We start from the raw sequence: 18944 nt of genomic DNA, 5'->3' as shown, positions 1-18944 counted from the left end.
TTAAAAAAGAATGATGAAGAACTTAACCTGGTCTTTAAGTTCAGAGTTGATGATTTTGACTATACTGTTCATGTTACTTCTGAGACGATGAAATGCTTTGGATGTGGCACTGAAGGCCATTTGATTCGTTCATGCCCAGAGAGAGCAGGTGAGCGCCGGTCAGCTGCGGCTGACGCGGAGCTGCCATCTGAGGCGGTGGGTGCCGCAGCAGCATCACTGACGCAGTGCGATTCACAGGGAGACACACAGGGCACGCAGGAGAAAAACAGTGATCAGAGTGAACCAAGTGCACAACACAACGCACATCTAAACACACCACAGAGTGAAGACGAGGGCGGTTTTGTGAGTCAGCAGGGAGATCAGACTACAGTCAAGGAACAGGCCAGGCAGACAGCCACCAGTGTCGCCGAGTCTGTTTTAGATGATGATGACGATGATGATAATATAGTGATTGATGATGATGTTCCAAAGTTACCACTTAAGAGGAAAAACCCAGAGACCAAGAGCAGTAAAAAAGCCCTTAAAGTGTCAAAGAAAACATGTGCAGTCTCCTCCTCTCAGGTACAGGAGAGCACTCTCAGCACACAGGGAGGTGACAGTGAAGCATGTGAAATGATGCAGGTGGATCAGGGCAGTGGATATACCTTTACTAGGATCAGGGCTTTTCTACAGGAAACAAAAGGGATGAGGCCAGTTAAGGTGGAAAACCATTTTCCCTGTTTTAAAACTGTGTCTTGATTCTGCCAAACTTTTCATGAAGAGCACAGACAGCATCGGGCAGCCTTCTTCCACTGATCAAGAGCGTTTCCGTTTAAAGAAAGTGTTACAGAAGGTCAGAGCACAAATTGCAGGTGATGAATAGGTCTGTGTCTCTTTCTTTTCTTCTTCTGGTGTGCTGTTTTCTCTCTCTTTGAGGGTGGCTTTACTTCCAACATGTGTGATGTAAGGCTGGGCCCTTTAAACATCAATGGTGCAAGAGATGATGTCAAAAGGGCCTCTTTATATAGTTTAATGAATGCAAAGAAATTAAATGTAGTTTCTCTTCAGGAGACTCACAGCACTGTTGACAATGAGGCTGATTGGAGGAGGGAATGGAGTGGGGAGGTTTTCTTAAGTCATAAGAGCAGTAACAGTGGTGGGGTTGGAATATTGTTATCCAAGGACTTCTTGCCCATATCCTGTGTCGCTGATGAAATTATTAAAGGCAGGTTGTTGAAAATAAGGGCTGAGTTTGACAAGGTGAAAATGGTGTTTATAAATGTTTATGCTCCAACTGTAGGCACAGAGAGATTAGCTTTCTTGGACACGCTGAATAATGTCATTAAAAACTGCAGCAGTGAGGAATATTCATTTTTAGCTGGCGATTTTAACTGCACAGAGAACGCAGCTTTAGATAGGAACCATCGGGGACCTCACGCAGCTTCCAGCAGCAGTCTTGCGGAGATAGTTGAGACATCTGAGCTGTGTGACATTTGGAGGCATTGTCATCAAAACCAGCGACAGCACACATGGACTCACAGCAGAGATAACTCCTCGTCTGTGGCCAGACTTGATAGGTTTTATTGTTTCAAACATCAGGTTAATGTTGTCGAGGGCTGTACTATTTTTTCCTGTAGGAATATCACATCATTCTCTTGTACAGGCTTCCATTTTTATAAAAGATGCGAAAAAGCAATAGTGCATATTGGCATTTTAATGTGGGGCTTTTGTCTGACACTGTTTTTAAAGGTGCTTTTAAGTGTTTCTGGAGAATTTTCAGAGAGACAAAATCTGAGTGTAGCTCACTTCAGCAGTGGTGGGATGTAGGAAAAGGTCAAATAAAACAGCTGTGCCTGCAATACACTTTCAATGCCACAAAGGTCATGACTCGGTCTGTGGAAGCTCTGGAGAGAGAAATAGTGGAGCTCCAAAGTTTGGCGGACTCCACAGGAGATGGAGAACATATTCAAGTTCTCAAAAGGAAAAAGTCAGCTCTATCTAACCTGCTGGGTTTCTCTCAGCTAGAGGGGCTCTGGTCTGATCTAGGTTTCAGACTCTCTCTCAGATGGATGCTCCCTCTCACTTTTTCTTTGGGCTGGAGCGTGAGAATTGTCAGAGGAGACTGATGCACTCCCTGTGGTTTGACGCTGGGCAGCTGCTGCAGGAGTCTGCTGAGATCCGTCAGTGTGCAGTTTATCAGAAGCTGTTCAGGAAGGAGTGAGTTTCTGGAACATCCAGGGGTGTTACAGTCCTTCCATGAAGGTCTACCAAAGACCTCTGTGGAGGCCAATGCAGAGCTGGAGGCTGAGATCTCCGCTGAGGAGCTGCATGAAGAGCTGCAGAGCCTGGAGAGTGTGAAGGCCCCCGGCATAGATGGACTGCCAGCAGACTGCGATAAAGCTTTCTGGCCTGTGATTGGTGGGGACTTGTTGAGTGTTCTCAGAAACAGTCTGAGCAGGGGGCAGCTGCCTTTGAGCTGCAGGAGGGCCGTCCTCACCCTTCTTCCCAAGTAGGGGGATCTGCAGGACTTTAAGAACTGGAGGCTGGTGGCGTTGCTTTGCATGGATTACAAGATCCTGTTCAAGGTGTTGGCCAGCAGGGTGAGAAAAGTGATAAAGCAAGTCATTCATGTTGACCAGACATACTGTGTCCCTGGCAGGATGATATCTGACAATATTATTTTGATTTGTGGTGTTTTGAACCTCTCCAGCTCATTGGGTTGTGAACTTGGTCTTATTTCCATAGATCAAGAGAAGGCATTTGACCGTGTTGAACATCCATATCTGTGGCAGACGTTGGAAGCTTTTGGTTTCAGCTCTGGTCTCACAGCCAAGATTCAGGTTTTGTACAGTGGCTTTGAAAGTGTGTTAAAAATTAACAGTGGCTTGAGTGCTCCTTTTAAGGTTCAAAGGGGGGATCAGGCAGGGTTGCTCCTTGTCTGGCATGTTGTACTCTCTGGCCTTAGAGCTTCTCCTGCACAGACTGAGAGCACATCTGTCTGGTGTTCATTTTACTAGCTGTAGGAAAGTTTTAAGCTGTCTGCCTCTGCTGATGATGTCATAGCTCTTGTAAAAGCGCAGGAAGATGTTGATGTTTTGGTTAAAAACGTAAACACCTTTGGTCTAAGTTCTTCAGCAAAAGTAAATAGGAAAAGAAGTGAAGCATTATTGGTGGGTGATGTATTGAGTAGGGATTTTTGTATGGACCCTCCTGCAAATCTGTTGTGCAGTCTACAAACAGTGATAGTGAGCTTTTTCTTGGATCACTTCCACTGGGTCCCACAGAGCGTGCTCTCCTGACCAAAGGAAAAGGGAGGTGAGGGGCTTACACATCTGTCCAGCAGGGGCGCTGTTTTCCGTCTCCTGTTCATCCAGAGGTTTCTCACTGGTCCTGCAGACCTGGTCTGGAGGCCAGCTGCTGACACCATCCTGGGTCAGTGTGGTGGTCTGGGGCTGGTCGAGTCGCTGTTTCTGATGGACTTGGGTGATCAGAAGCTGGATGCACTTCTGAATTTTTATCGTGGACATTTCACAGTATGGGGAATGTTTGAGAAGCAGAGACTGGAGAGCAGTGACTCTCTGTACTGGCTCTTAAAGGAACTGGTGGTCTATGGGATTTGTTTCGTTACCACGGCGACAGTGGGTTCTACTGTGTTGAAGCCGCTCTGTTTGGCTAAGGTGACGACTCTGAAACATGTGGTTGACTTTTGTGGACCGTACTTTGACAACGCAGCATCTCTGGCCTCTCACCTGGGTGTCGGATCTGTCAGGTCCATCAGTCACACGCTCAGATCCTGGAAACATCAGCTGACACCAAAGGAACGATTGTAATGGTTCCCTTTTGTCCTGTTGATAATGATCCTTTTCCATTTCTGAAGATTGTGCCTGATTTTAAAAACTTTTCTGGGTGTTTGTTAAATCTCAGTGAGTCTCATGTCCAAGGTTTCAGTGTCCTAACAGGGAAAACAATGTACAGACTGGTGGTCAAATTGTTAAATAAAAGTAAACTGAGTGGTCGTGTTGACACTCCGTGGAGAGCTCGCCTGTCTCTGAGTGATGAGGTGAAGCGTGTGTGTGGAGCTCTGTACAAACCACCGTTAACAAAGAGGGTTGGAGACCTACAGTGGAGAGTGTTGCACAGAGCTGTGGCTGTCAGTGCTTTTGTGTCTGTCATAAATCCTAATGTTGATGACAACTGTCCTTCTTGCACCACAAGAGAGACTGTTTTTCACTGTTTTTTAGATTGTTGCAGGCTCAGTTCACTGTTTGGTCTTTTAAGGAATTTATTCAGAGTGTTTGTTGAGGTCATCTCTCAGCAGGTTTTTATTCTTGGGTTTAAATACAGGCAACAACATCGCACAAAGTGTCAGCTGTTCAACCTTTTATTGGGTCAGGCAAAAATGGCTATTTATGTGAGCAGAAGGAATAAAATAGAGCTCTCGTTAGACTGCGACGCAAAAGGCATTTTCATTTGAATGCTCAAAGCCAGAACACAACTGGACTACAGTTATCATTGTGCTGTGAGAGATGTGGACACATTAATGAACATATGGGGTTACAGACATGTGTTATGCTCTGTTGAAACAGACCAACTCCTGTATGGTCATGTGTTGGGGTAAGAATGCCTCATATCCCTCCACTCTGCTGGTTTTGTTTTGTTTTTTCTTTTCTTTTTTTTGTGTGAAAACTAAGATGTGTTGATTATTGATTGCTGGTGTTTGTGTTGGTATCTTTTTTCTTGTGATAGCTAATAAAGGTTGTGTTAAAAATTCAAATTCTCTCTCTCTGTCTCTCTATCAGGTGTCCACATTTACCAGAACATGTATGGCTGTGAGTGGGATGATGAGACTGGAGAGGTTACTGGTTATGATCAGTATGGTTATGATGGAGAAGACTTAGTAGCATTTGACGTGAAGGCAGAGACATGGATTGCTCCAAATCAACAGGCGCTCATCACCAAACACAAGTGGGACAATGACAAAGCTTGGATAGCACAGGATAAACACTACCTCACTCAGATTTGTCCTGAGTGGCTGAAGAAGTACGTGGACTATGGGAGGAGCTCTCTGCTGAGAAAAGGTAGACTCACATGACCTGATGTAGTTTCATGAACATAACAATCTTCATGCATCTCCTCTGTTTCTAACCAACAGTAACATCACAGTGAATATGAGCCAACATATACAGACACACATCTTCTCTTTCTCTATTGTTCTCATCTCTCTTCAACTCTCTGCCTCCCTCGCTCTGAACTCTGTGTCCTGACACTCTCCCACAGACTGATCACCACTCTCTCTTTCTCTCTGACATGTTTCTTTTTGTCTTAATTTTTCTTTCTATCTTTATTGTCTTTGTAACAATCACTGCCCTCCCCCTTTTCAAATCTGTCTCACCCTCTCACCTCTCTTCATCTGTCTTATTGTCTCCTCCGTCTCTCCCTTCTTTTCTCAGTTACACTTCACTGAGGTTTATTTGCATAGTATACATATATAGTGCATGTGTTACTAAGGCATTTGAAATACATTATATTTGAGAAATTGTATTATAAAATACAGTAGTTAACGATAAAGAACCCATGAACTGTCTTACTCTTCACTCTGCAGACCGTCCCTCAGTGTCTCTCCTCCAGAAGTCTCCCTCCTCTCCAGTCAGCTGCCACGCTACAGGTTTCTACCCAAACAGCGCCATGATGTTCTGGAGGAAAGATGGAGAGGAGATTGATGAGAACGTGGACCATGGAGAGATCCTCCCCAACCACAACGGATCCTTCCAGATGAGCAGTCACCTGGACGTGTCATCAGTCCCACCTGTAGACTGGAGGAGGTACGAGTGTGTGTTTCAGCTCTCTGGTGTGAAGGAGGACATCGTCACCACACTGGACAAAGCAGTGATCAGGACCAACAGAGGTAAGACTTCTATCAAATGTAATTTGCTCTGTNGGAGGAAGTACGAGTGTGTGTTCCAGCTCTCTGGTGTGAAGGAGGACATCGTCACCAAACTGGACAAAGCAGTGATCAGGACCAACAGAGGTAAGACTTCTATCAAATGTAATTTGCTCTGTAGTTAATTATGATTATTATATTGTGCTGAATACAGCTTTGGTCTTGTGGGCTTTTGTAGTTTCAGCTGATTGATGACCCAAAAAATTACTTAAATTTTCTTAAAGTCTTTCAGTTTTTCACTACAAAATGGGCCTCGTGCAAGAACCACTCACAGTAACAGATTTGTATAAGTGATTTAAGATCTGTGGCGTTGACTGATTATCTCATATTTAGATTCGCTCTTAGATATGAATAAAATTCGCAAGTGGTCTAGACCTGTTGTATGAGTCATATACAATAAATTTCATATACATGGAAAATTAGTTGACTGTATTCCATATTATAATCATGACTTACCAATTCACAGAGAGTTTTTATGCCTCCATGCAGGTGACGCTGTGGCTAAAGGCGTCATGTTTTCAGGTTTTATGTCAGTCTGTCATTCTTGTGAACACAGTATCTTAAAATCACCTTCCAGAAATTTGGCACAAAAGTCCACTGGGATTCAACAATGAACTGATTAGATTTTGGAGGCCAAAGGTCACAGTGACCTCACAAAAGGATTCACACACTAATGACAAATTTTACACAAAGGTCTAATAGGATAAAATGGTAAAGTGATGACATTTTATATCCAGAAGGTCAAAGGTCAACTTCATTCGCAAAAAACACTTTTCTGGCCATTACTCAACGCCATAACTCAGATACTGATACTCAGATACTGAACCAGTGACACTAATCTTGAAACTGTGCTGATTGCTCCCACGTTGAGAAGTGTGAAGCAACCTTGACTCAAGAGTTTGTAGCTTCTTTGCAGAAACATCTACATTTGAAACGTTGTCAACTGTTGCGTCTGCATATGGGTCTGAACAGACATGGATGTAAATTCCAACTGCAACTTGACTGGTTCACAGAGATATATAACTGCCAGTTGGTAATTCCAGGTTTTGTTTTGTTTTTGAAGATTTTATGATATTATTGGCACATCAACTGACATTTTTCAGTTATTAGATGTCATTTAGCATCTCATATTAAATCATTCCCTCTATTTCTGTCACAGTACAACGCTGCTCTGATGACACTTTGTTAACAGCTTCATTATTAATATTTTCTAACTTCTTGCGGTCTTCTAATCCTATGATACTGACATTTGTTTGCTGATTTCCAACCCCAGAAGTTGACACTCCTCAGTATGGAATTCTTTCTTTCACTCTTTGGTAACATTTTGTGAATGTAACTTTTTCACAAGCAGAGCAGAACAGGCTGTCTTAAATGGTGTTTTTTGAGGTGTTAATTACTGATGAAATCTCATGAACACAAACCTCCTCATTAACAGGTGTTTGTCAGGCTAAAATGAATGATTTTTTCCAGTTAAGAGAGTTTTGTGACTTGGAACACTTGTACAACCAAACCTCTCAAAACAAAGTGAGAGAGATTTAGGATAACACTAGAAAAAAGTTGCATGAGGCCCACTGGTTTCTGTGTGCTGCTTTTTGACTCTTTGTAAACCTCTGAATTATACAGTACAAGGTCAGAAATGCAGCATTGAAAACATCATATTATTTATTGGTTTACACTTTGCTAAACTCAAGTGGACATACGTTTTGGTCATTTTGAAAAAGGCAGATTTTGCCAAAGTTGTTTTTTGTTTGTTGTTCAAATCATTATTTCTTCAGTTATCAGTCATGAAACATGATAAAACAATAGTTTAGTATATTTTTATAGACACAGTTTTTAAGTAATGGCCAAAGTCATTTACTGAACTTCATCTTTACAGGTTGTGTTTTTTTGTTTTTGTTTTTTATGCTCCGCAGAAAAGCCCAGTGACATGACCGTTCCCATCATTGCTGCAGTTGTTGTTCTTGCTCTTGTACTCATCGCTGTCATTGGATTTGTGTTGTACAAAACAAAGAAAGGTGAGAGAATCAAGGATTTCCAAATTTGACTTTTCCAATTCAGATACTTTTTAGCCTTTGAATTAATGCATATCCAGATTGCAAAGTGAAACAAACTTTAGATCCAAAGACCCTCCACCTTGTTAGTGCAATTTGTTTTTTTGTTTGTTTGTTTTGGTTGTTATTTTTTACATTTTAGATTTTGAGTGAATTAAAAAAAAAAGTCTGTTGTTCATAGATAAAAGTTGATAGTTTTATCCAGTTTTCAAAGTTGAAACAAGTGTTAATTCAATGCACACCACAGTTGGAAGTAGCCACCAGTGAATAGTGAAAGACTCAGAGCCACTGTGTCATTATAATATGACCCTAGCTTAATGGTGTTAAAATAAAGATGTTAAGAGAACTGTAAAAGGTATTTTTAACCTTTTTAAGTAGGTAGGGCGTCAGAGTTAATGGTGAAAATATATTTGCATCTGTGGCATCTGACATCTCTTTTTATTTTATTTCAGCTGAGTCCCCTCAACACAGTAAGTATAACTTGTTTTTAATTGTATTTACATGTTTATACTTTGAGTAGTGAGTGCAAAAGTTGAGAACTAGTTAATCTAAATTAATTAAACTAACTAATCAAAATTTAAAGCAACCACGCCAAACACAAGTTCAGGTAGGCCTATATTTCAGCTACTACTGTCAGTAACTGCTTTTATTCTGATCTCAGACAAGTCAGATCACCTCTTCAACATTGGGTGGGGACCATTTTCAATCTCTGAGAGATCTGGCTGTGACTCCAGCCTCATAGGGGATTTGGGGGGAATTTCCCCCCGGATAAATATTTAGAAACTTAACAGCAAAATATATCATTTTAGACCATTAAAAAAAAAAAAAAATCTTAGATCAGGGGATCCAAAGTTTTGATGACTGAGTGCCACTTTAGGGAGCCAGGGTATAATTGAGGGCCACACAGGAAAAATAATCAGACGGTTACTTTTTTTTATGACATTTTTCATGATATTCTAACAATTTTTATAAACTGTAAAAGCTGAGAGTGATCTGGCCTTTTAAACACGTAACACATGTAACATTCTTATTTTCCACTTTAAAAAAAAAAAGGAAAGAAGACTGTGTGTGACATGGGTTGTACCTACCCACAGCAGTCGAGCAACAGCTTCTGCTGCTGTACAGCAACACCACTTGCACAAATCACATGCATAACTACAGTACACTGTAATGTCATAACTGGTGGTAATAATAATAATAATAATTGCAATTTGTTAAAATTTATGTGAGATTATGATTACTTTTGCTAAGGATTATTTTGGATGGCAGTTTGTGGTTGCTTGTCGCAGCATAGCAACGTTTTTGTGGTGGGCATTTTAAGTATGTTTGAATATTTGGGGAGGTGTCCCCTCTAATATATATTATAATTACTTCCTAGAGTTAAATAATATCATGCCAAGATTTGGTCCAGTGAAAGATGCTTACATGCCTCAAAGCCCAACACTGCTCTGAGGGGCTTAGGCAGAACTCTCTCATACCACCACACAGACTCAAGGTTCAGTTCTTGTCTGCAAAGGACGTACAGACTATGGAGAAAAAGGCATTGACGCAGTGGACTGTGTAAAGTTAGAGCACTTCAATCAATATGCCAAACATTTCATAACCACACCAGCTGTTAAAGTATTCATGTCTTTGGCCAAGACCCTGAAAATATTATCTTCCTAACTGATATTTAGTGGAGAAGAAGTATTGAGTTGAGATACATGTGTACTGACATTATAGACACGAAACATTTGTGCAGAGGAAATAATGGCCAAAAACTGGAGGAAAAAAAAAATCAGTTTATAACCGTCAACCCAGAGCAGTTTGATGTCTGACGTAATGTGCATGTATCTATCTTATTCATTGTTGTCCTTGTACTTGATTACTGTTTAGATTATTTTGTGCTTTGTTCTCTCTAGAGTCAAAAATTTCTTCTTCAAGTGTCTCTTCTACAGAAAATAGAAACAGCGACACACCATTAATCAAAGGTAACTAATGGTTCTGCAGTGGTTGTGTTAGTCTGAAATATCACCTGTATTTGTGCATACTCTCTCAAACCACCACACAGACTCGGGGTTCACTTCTCGTCTGCAAATATCTGACAGACTGGGAAGGAAAAGGCATTGTCACAAAAGATGTACTCCGTAAAGTCAGAGTACTTCAATCCATATGCTAGACATTTTATAACCACACCAGCTGTGTAAGTGCTCATGTTTTTGACCAAAATCCTGAAGATATTATTTTCCTAACTGATACTTAGCTGAGATGAAGTATTGTGTTGAGATTCATGAGTGTTGACATTATACACATGTAACATTTGTGTAGAGAAAGTCATGGCCCAAAACTATCAGTGTCTGACTGTCTCCCCGGAGCAGTTAAGCGGGTGCAGTTGAACTAGTGTTGCCTCTTCTTGATTATTTTGTTTTGTTTTTGTAGACATGAAGACTTCCTCTGACACTTCTCCTACAGGGTCTTGGATCAGCCAATCAGGTTTATTTTTATTTGTCTATCTGTCTATCTGCCTGTCTGTTTGTCTGTCTGTCTGATGTTATGTACATGTATCTATACATTGTTGTCCTTTACTTGATTATTGTTTTGATTATTTTGTGTTTTGTTCTTTCCAGAGTCAGAGACTTCTTCAAGTCATTCTTCTACAGAAAGTATAAGCAGCAACTCACCATTAATCAAAGGTAAGTAATGGTTCTGCACTGGCTATGTTGGTCTGAAATATCACCTGTATTTGTGCACATTTTGAGAACTTGAAAGCATTTATGTTATTTTCAGTGGTTTCTCGCCGTCACATTTTTTATTCATTTGTTAGAAATCATTACTTTTTAAACAGATCATTTATGAAAGCCTATGTTTTATCCTGACAGATTAGAGTGACAGTGTGAAGAGGAGGATGAACTGTTGTCCAGATACAAACAAATGTGCCACCTCATCACCAAAATGGTTTGCAGAATACTCATACTTATATGGTCAAAAAGTCACAGAGCATTGAGGCTTTAAAGCTGCATTAATCAGTATTTGTTTATAAGATAAGATGCCTTTATTGTCACTATATACAATAAAGGCATCTTATCTATACACAAATACTGAATAATGAATAATCATTAAAGGGATAGTGCACCCAAAAATGAAAATTCAGCCATTTTCTACTCACCCATATGCCGATGGAGGCTCAGGTGAAGTTTTAGAGTCCTCACAACACTTGCAGAGATCCCAGGGGAGAGGAGGTAGCAACAAAACTCCACCTAATGCAGGCTTATGGCACCCCAGATTCAAATGTCCCAAATCACATAATTGAAACCACAAAATATCTCCATACTGCTCGTCCGTAGTGATCCAAGTGTCCTGAAGCCCCGACATAAAAAGTTGTTTGGAAAAATGTAATTTAAACTCTGTTTTTAGCCTCACTGTAGCCTGCAGCTCTAACTGCCTCTCTGTGGACTGCGCTCACGTGTATGTGCGCTTGCGCGAGACCGCGAGACATGGGCACTGTGTTCATGTGTGTTCAAGTGCTTTCGCTTGCGCGCGAGACCAGCGAAAGCGCAAACTACAATTATTGCCAGCACTGGTTTATGGATGAATTCTGCACTGGGACAAGGAGCCGTGCTGCCACATTCAAAATACACAAAGTTATAGTTTCAGTTTAGAAAGTGACATTTCTAATAAAATATTTGCTAAAACATTGGTAAAACAAACAAGGACAATTATTTTTGGAAAGAAGTAAAACATGATATTCAAAACAATGAAAGGATCGCAGCACTCATACATACATACATCTTCAAGAAAAAACAACAACACAGTTACAGTTTGATGCTTCTGCTGTTGGGGATTTCTGGTTATGGTTAAATCAATATTGTTAATGCAAATGTATACAAATTATATGTACTCATGTAGGGTCTTGTGATATGATGATAAAAGATATTTTTCAACCAGTTAAGATTTCTCTTTACTATTTATACTGAGCAAGTCATTATTTGGCTCTCTGGTTGTATTAGATCACTGAAGGCAATACTGCAAATTGATCAGCAACAGTAGAAACATGCTACATAAACACTCTAAATTCCCCTTAGGTGTCAGTGTGAAAGATCATCTATCTGTGTTACTGCTGCTGATAAACTATACTCCACCTCTCGCCCATTGTACACTGGAATTGACTTCAGTCCCCCACAACTCTGAACAGGATGAACCAGATAGGAAATGGATAGTTGGAGTTTTGCATCACTGTGGTGAATCATATATATCACAACATGAAATTACACAAACAGTAATAGATTTAATCAGTGTTGTCCACCCTTATGGACACACTTACACAAATTATAATCATCAATACCACAATTATTTTTCAGTTGTGTAAATAGTTTGTATATTTCTTTAAAAGTGCTAAGATTTAAAGATTTTGTTTTGATTTCACTTAAGCAGAAACAAATTTGAGGTTCTTAATTAATCTGGAGTGTGTTGTTTGTTTGTTTCATTATATCTATCTTTTGATGTGTTTTAAGCTTCTCAACACACTGATAGAAATGTTCTTGAAAATATTTGATACTACTTTTTGGGGACAAGGGATGTTTTCTCTCAATACAATACTAAGAATTGTTAACATACAGAAATTAAACAGTGAAACTGAAAATTACTTCTTGTGTTGGTGAAGAAGATGGATGTTAGATTAAGTTTCCCTGCTAATGTATTTCTTTTGAGAATTTGTTTTGCTTTTCAATAAAGTCTCAAATATTCCAAATTGCTGTCTTTTCTGACTCCACGTATATGCTTTTTTAAAATAGTTGTTTGAAAAAGAGACCTTTGAATTGGCAACTTGTTTCAACATAATGATTCTAATACAAACAAAAAATGACTGACGCCCTTTTTTTCTGGTTAAAGAAACCCGGACTCAGCTGAAAACCAAAAGGTTAAGGATGTGCTTCATGTTCTGATTAATTAATTATTGATCTCAGTTTGATCACCTCAGTTTATGTCAATATTAACTTCTGTGGTACACTGAAGAGAAGGCAGAACATGATACTTTTTTTTTTTTTTTTTTTTACAGATTTTTATCTTGTCTCGTGAATAAAATTAATTCAGAATTGTTCAGAAGACCGTATCTTTTGCACAATCTAATGTCTGTGTTACTAGACCTTTAAAGATACCAGTACAGCACAGAAGAATCATAGAAAGCTATTAATCAAAATAACCTTTGGGACGTTTCCATTCATACATTCGTCAGTATTCATATAATGTCCCTAAAACTTGTTCCTGACTTTTAAATAACTAGACAGACATTAAACAGCAATGGATGATGTCACTTTTTTCTGGTTTTGTTGTTCAGTAACTTCTGATATTGTGACTCTTTTTGTAAATCCACACATACAACATGTGTGTCTGTTTTTATGTAACAGCCCCATGAATATTGTATTAAATATTCTCACAGAGCCTTTCTAATGAATGTGATTCTAATCTGTAGATGTTATAAAGATATAAGATAAATAATAAAAACCTTTATTGATACCTAGCAGGGAAATTCAGTTGTTGCAGCAGAGCAAGGACAAATAGTACAGACATATAGAGAAAGCAACAGAAAGAAATATTTGGAAGTATGTAAAACTAAAACAAGGATATGGAAAACTATACAGGAGTGTCTGGGGACAAAAAAAACAATCAATGTAAAGTAACAGTGGTGGGATTAAAAGTAGAGTCAACCAGTCTTTGTTAACAGTGTACACCAGACTGATATATAATTCAGTAATGGTACTTGTTTGATTGTTTGTATTGATATAGAGTTGTAGTATAAGTATAATATAGTAATATCATGCAAAATTCCGTGTAACATATTAAAAAGGTATTTTTCTTGAGTAAAAAATCTGAAGTTTAGGGAAGATAGCTAAAATAATTTATAATTCCTGACAGATTTACAAACATTTTTGATTTGACCGCTGTAGAAGTCTGAAGTACACAAATACAATGGCTGACTATTTCATTCTGAAATGAACAAAAATCGGCAAATAAGATTGCTGAGAGAATCCCTGTTTTGCAAATTAAAAAATAATCCAGAGCAAAGGCTCTTAATAAAGATAAGACAGAAAACATCCGCTCAAGGAGGAGAAAGTTAACAAATAATGAGATAATGAAAACATGATTTGACTTGATGAGAAAATAGACACAAGTCTTAAATTGAAGTTGAGCTTCTCAGTGTGTTGGATATTCATCGTATCATCAGCTGTATTTTAATGTCACACTTAAACATTTCAAATCTACAAACCCTTGGAACGCAACACTGGACAACATCGGTGATGTTCCTCTTCAACACAGTTTTCCTGAATGCTGATGTGTCACTCTGTACTGTCATGTCATGTACAGCACTTCTAAACTCTCTGTAATGGTGTCCAGATGATCTCCAATCTGTGCGGATGTTTGAATGTTTACAAGACATTTTTATGTGTTGAACTGGATTTAGTTTTTCACTCAAAAATGACACCAGTCAGATATTGTGTAAATTATATATAAAGCTGAAAATAAAAAATGTTTATTTGAATTTATTTTAATTCACTTTTATTTGTCAGTTTTCTTTGAGATGATCTATCACAGTGGTTCTCAACCAGTGGTCCAGGGACCCCCAGGTGTCTTTGAGGGAGTTCCAGGGAGTCCCTAGAAAAATGGGGAATTGATTATTTTTATGATTAAATAATTTACAGAGGTATAAGCCCAATATGAGTAAGAATAATAGAAATTACTATTTTGATCCATAGACTGTTAAAAGTAATGGACGTAGCCAAGGAGATGTCATGTCACCCATTGGTTTGTGGGCTCCTGTTTTGAAGCCTCGATGCTGGCATTTTAGCCATCGCCATCTTGGGTTTTTGGAGCCAGAAGTGACCGTATTTGGATGAGAGGGTGGAGCTGTGGAGCAGCTAGGGGTGAATCTGACTCTTAAGCCCCTTTAACAATGCCTGTTAACGGCGGAAATATCGCGCCCTCATTCCGCCTCACTGTTCTTTATAAAATATACTATTGCGGAATGGGGGAACAGAGTTGTCTCACCTGTAAGCCTGCAGCTAAGGTAATAACAGCGCCAAATCAACATCTGTGTAAAGGGACAGCCGGCAGGACGGGATCATGGGCAGCACAGGCATGTTGTTTTCATGACGTGTTATGTGTACAACCCACTGCTGGGAGATTCAAAAAGCAGCTAGCAGCAGTTAGCCACTAACTCAAAGAAGAACAGCAGACAAGCATGTCAGAAAATCTGGAAAGCAATGAGTGCCTTGCCCTCGGTGCAGAGGACGAGATCAGCAGCCATATAACAGGGACAGTAAATTATTGTTATTTCTTGTCATGCCATTGTTACTGGTTACGAAGTACTGCTGAAGCATAAGTTATATGTTACACTAGAGGCAGACGCTGTGTTATATGTCACTCCTCTCACGTCTCTTTTTCTTCCAGGATGCCGTCATGCTGTCTACAATCATACACTGGAACAGGATTATGACGCCATTGTTTGGTTCTCAATAAAAAAGCAAAGGCGGCATGAAGAAGGAACTCCGTAGCAGCCCTAACCTGTGATCTGAGCATAAAAGAAGGCCTATAGACTGTGGTGATTCCTTGCAGACAGCCTGTCACTCTAAGCAGCCCGCCCTTAATAAGCCCACCCTTCATTTTAAGCTTTAATAAAATGTAACAGGTGAGTTATGTCAAAATTCTCCCCCTGTACAGAAGTCATGAGGAAGGAAATTAGCTACAGAGACCAAAACTGTTTTTGAAGCAGGCTGTAAACAAGGCTGTAAGGCTTGTTTATTCCTGCTGTGAAGTTGGGCACTTAAACATGGGAGTCTGTGGGGATTGACTGGTTTCTGGAGCCAGCCTCAAGTGGACATTCAAAGAACTGCAGTTTTGGGCACTTCGCATCAGCTTTGTTTGTCAGCCCCAGAGGTTGCTGCTTGTTCTGAATCTGATCATAGGTTTCACTTCCTCCATGGTTATTTCCTCAACTGTAGTACTCTGATCTTATATCTAACGAGCAAATTCTTTACCTGAAGTGAAATCTTATCAAATGGGGGTCTGTGACTTAATTTGTATCAATTTAGGGGACCTTGAAAACCACTTTTCTATCATTACACTTGGTGTGTGTGTGTGTGTGTGGTGGGATTATTGAGGACATGACTGTATAGAGTGCAACATCCCACATTTTCACTACAACTTGCACAGATTAGGGGTTTTGCCATGAATTAAGTGCTTCTGAGAAAACAAACAGTTATTAGTTGTTTATTTGTTGTTTGTTGAAGGTTCAGGATTGTTTTGAAACATAAAATGATTTTTCCTGAACTTGTTAAAGGTATTTTTTTTTAGGTTTCAGGGAGCAGTGAGGCTGTTCATTGACACTAAATACAGTCTAAATGGATTTTATTTTATTTTGTTCCTCTTTATTTGATGTATACACGAGACCAGAGTCACGGATCATTATAATGTTTTGACAGGTTGACGCCAACAGAAAGTCAGGTGACATCATCAGGTGGTTTCCCATCAGGAGTTCAAAGGCAGGTACATAAATCGTCCACAGGAGGGCGCTGTCACACTGCTGACTTCTCTGTGAAGATGAACTCAGTGATAAACTCAGGTATTGATCAGCAGTGAGCAGAAGGTGATTTCAACCAGAATTCAAGCCTCAAAGTCATAAACAATATAAATCCTTTATTGTCCGGATAAAAGATGTGAAACAAATTGAATTCTTTGTGTAATAATCGTGGTTAATTCTGTCTCAGCTGGAGAACAACAACATATCTGAATTTTCTCATCATACCTAAATACTATGACCTTTTATAAAGTGCTTCAACAACCACAAGTAGGGATGGAAACAGAGTATAAAGCAGGTCTATTCAATTGGCGGTCGGCGGGCCACATGCGGCCCAGAGGCAACCTCTGAGTGGCCCGGGCAGGGACTGATACCGAGACCTGGTGTTAAACGGCCCTGGGCAAAATTAATCAAGATATAATAATAATAACAAGCTTCGACGTTATCGGCTCATTTATTGTTACTTCTTAAAGTTTTGGTTTCATTTATCCTCATGCTGCAATCTCTCGCCTGCCCTCTGAGTGTCAGGGCTGACCTCCTCCTCACAGCACACACACACTCAGATACACACACACACATGACAGAGTGAAGTCAGACCACAGCAGAGAGACCGCGGTGCAGACGAAGGGAGTACAACTTCAAGATTTCTCTAGCTGACGACAACAACGCTTGTTAATGTGAGTAACTGCAATAAGAGACAATACTTTATAACGTTACTTTCTTCACTCAGTGTTGTGATGTCAGGAGGAATATTTAATATTGACATGTTACATTTCTTTACAGTGAGATATTATTGAGTTTATATAGTGGCTATGTTGTTGTAAACATCACTGTTGCTGCCATTGACTGTATAAAACTATATCCTGCATGTGTATTTGACCTCAAAGGAAAACGTCAGGAGGTGAGGTGTGTGCATGTGTGTGTGGAGAAGAGAGGGGAGAGGGAGATGCAGGTAGAGAGATAGAGTGTGTTATTAGTTACTGTTAATGCCACTTATTATGCTTCTGTGCATTGATAGCTCCTTTTTATTCTGTTTCTGTGTTATGTTGTGCTCCTCAGTGTTTGGCCCATCCACAGTTTCTGGTTTTAAAATCCAGCCCAATTGAATTTGTAATTGAATAGCCCTGGTGTAAACGCTACCAAAGCAAAAGCAAAATGAAAAACAGCGTCAAGTGTTCAAACATCAACAGAGGTGTTACATTTCTCTTGTTGGAGCAGTTTTCAGCATCCACAGCTATCAGCAATTTAGCTTGTGGGACACAGCTGACCTGATCTGATGTTTGTGATTAAGAAGCTCTCTGACTCTTTTTCTGCTTTGGCTTGATTCCTTTGCTTCTTGTTTTCATTTCAAAGTCAAACACTGAGGTAAAATGCTGTGTCATGGAAACTATCCTGTGTTTTATTATATTTTGTGTGCTGATAGTAGGAATAATGTGAGCCNCTTTGGCTTGATTCCTTTGCTTCTTGTTTTCATTTCAAAGTCAAACACTGAGGTAAAATGCTGTGTCATGGAAACTATCCTGTGTTTTATTATATTTTGTGTGCTGATAGTAGGAATAATGTGAGCCGAGACCAGTGTGTAGGCCTGGACTGAAACTAAATAAAATACCTTATCATCCTAATATACATAAACACCTTATTGGATAGGACTTCAGAAGGGATATAAGATGTTCCCCTCCATCTTATTCAATAACCAGAGGGTTTGATTGCACACTGATCTGTTTAAAATAACAGATAATAACAGTCCACACTGAGAAACTGTACTGCTGCACGTCAGCTGCAGGTTTGAACCACTGGAGGGAGCACCTCACCACATTTACTCACTCTAACATCAGTGAACTCATCACACTTGGATTTGTTGTTTGTCGTCGACATTTTTGATCAGGACTGTTTTAAATGCCGCAGGACAGCCACACAGAACAAAGAACAATAAGACACTACTGCATCCCCACAAACTGCAGAGTATCTGTAGCTGACAGTGACCTCTGACCTCCCAGAGGATTTAATACATGTTTGCACATTAACATCACATCAGCCCACACATCATTATACAAGATGTGAGCAGCAGAAGGGTTAATACTCCTCTCATACGTGAACAAAATGGAGAAAACAGGATAAAGCCCCGCATGTCTGATGTCTCCCCATCCTTTTTACACAGGCTGAAATAGCATCACTTTACTTTCACTTTCATTCATAACCTATTTGAAATAGCATCACTTTACTTTCACTTTCATTCATAACCTATTTCACAAAGTTTCACCGAGTAACAAGTGATGCTCAGCCGAGTTATAGTGACGTTGATGCTCAGCCTAAATTCCCATTGGCTCAGATGGAGGTTGAAATCAGTCTCCTCCTTCTTTTTTTTTGGTGAAGTTATTAGATCCCTCCTTGTTACCCACACTTCAGCCCGGCTCTTCGAGGTGTT

The 18944-nt window shown here is 39.7% G+C and overlaps 1 protein-coding gene across 1 annotated transcript in view; it reads left to right on the top strand.

Moving 5' to 3' along the window:
* The window catches only part of LOC126384554 (class I histocompatibility antigen, F10 alpha chain-like), a 15418-nt gene extending 2721 nt beyond the window's left edge, over positions 1–12697 (top strand). Inside the window, exons 2-9 of the mRNA XM_050035675.1 lie at positions 4779–5057; positions 5582–5884; positions 7834–7935; positions 8424–8441; positions 9873–9941; positions 10390–10443; positions 10578–10643; positions 10830–12697. Of these exons, the coding sequence (XP_049891632.1) occupies positions 4779–5057; positions 5582–5884; positions 7834–7935; positions 8424–8441; positions 9873–9941; positions 10390–10443; positions 10578–10643; positions 10830–10834 (896 nt within the window). The 3' untranslated portion in view covers positions 10835–12697. The remainder of the gene's footprint in view (positions 1–4778; positions 5058–5581; positions 5885–7833; positions 7936–8423; positions 8442–9872; positions 9942–10389; positions 10444–10577; positions 10644–10829) is intronic.
* The last annotated feature ends 6247 nt before the right edge of the window (positions 12698–18944 follow it).

The sequence above is a fragment of the Epinephelus moara genome, chromosome 22, assembly GCF_006386435.1.
Source record: "Epinephelus moara isolate mb chromosome 22, YSFRI_EMoa_1.0, whole genome shotgun sequence".
NCBI classification, from domain to species: domain Eukaryota; kingdom Metazoa; phylum Chordata; class Actinopteri; order Perciformes; family Serranidae; genus Epinephelus; species Epinephelus moara.
Note: the sequence above shows the minus strand (reverse complement) of the source record. Positions and strands in the feature narration are given on the sequence as shown.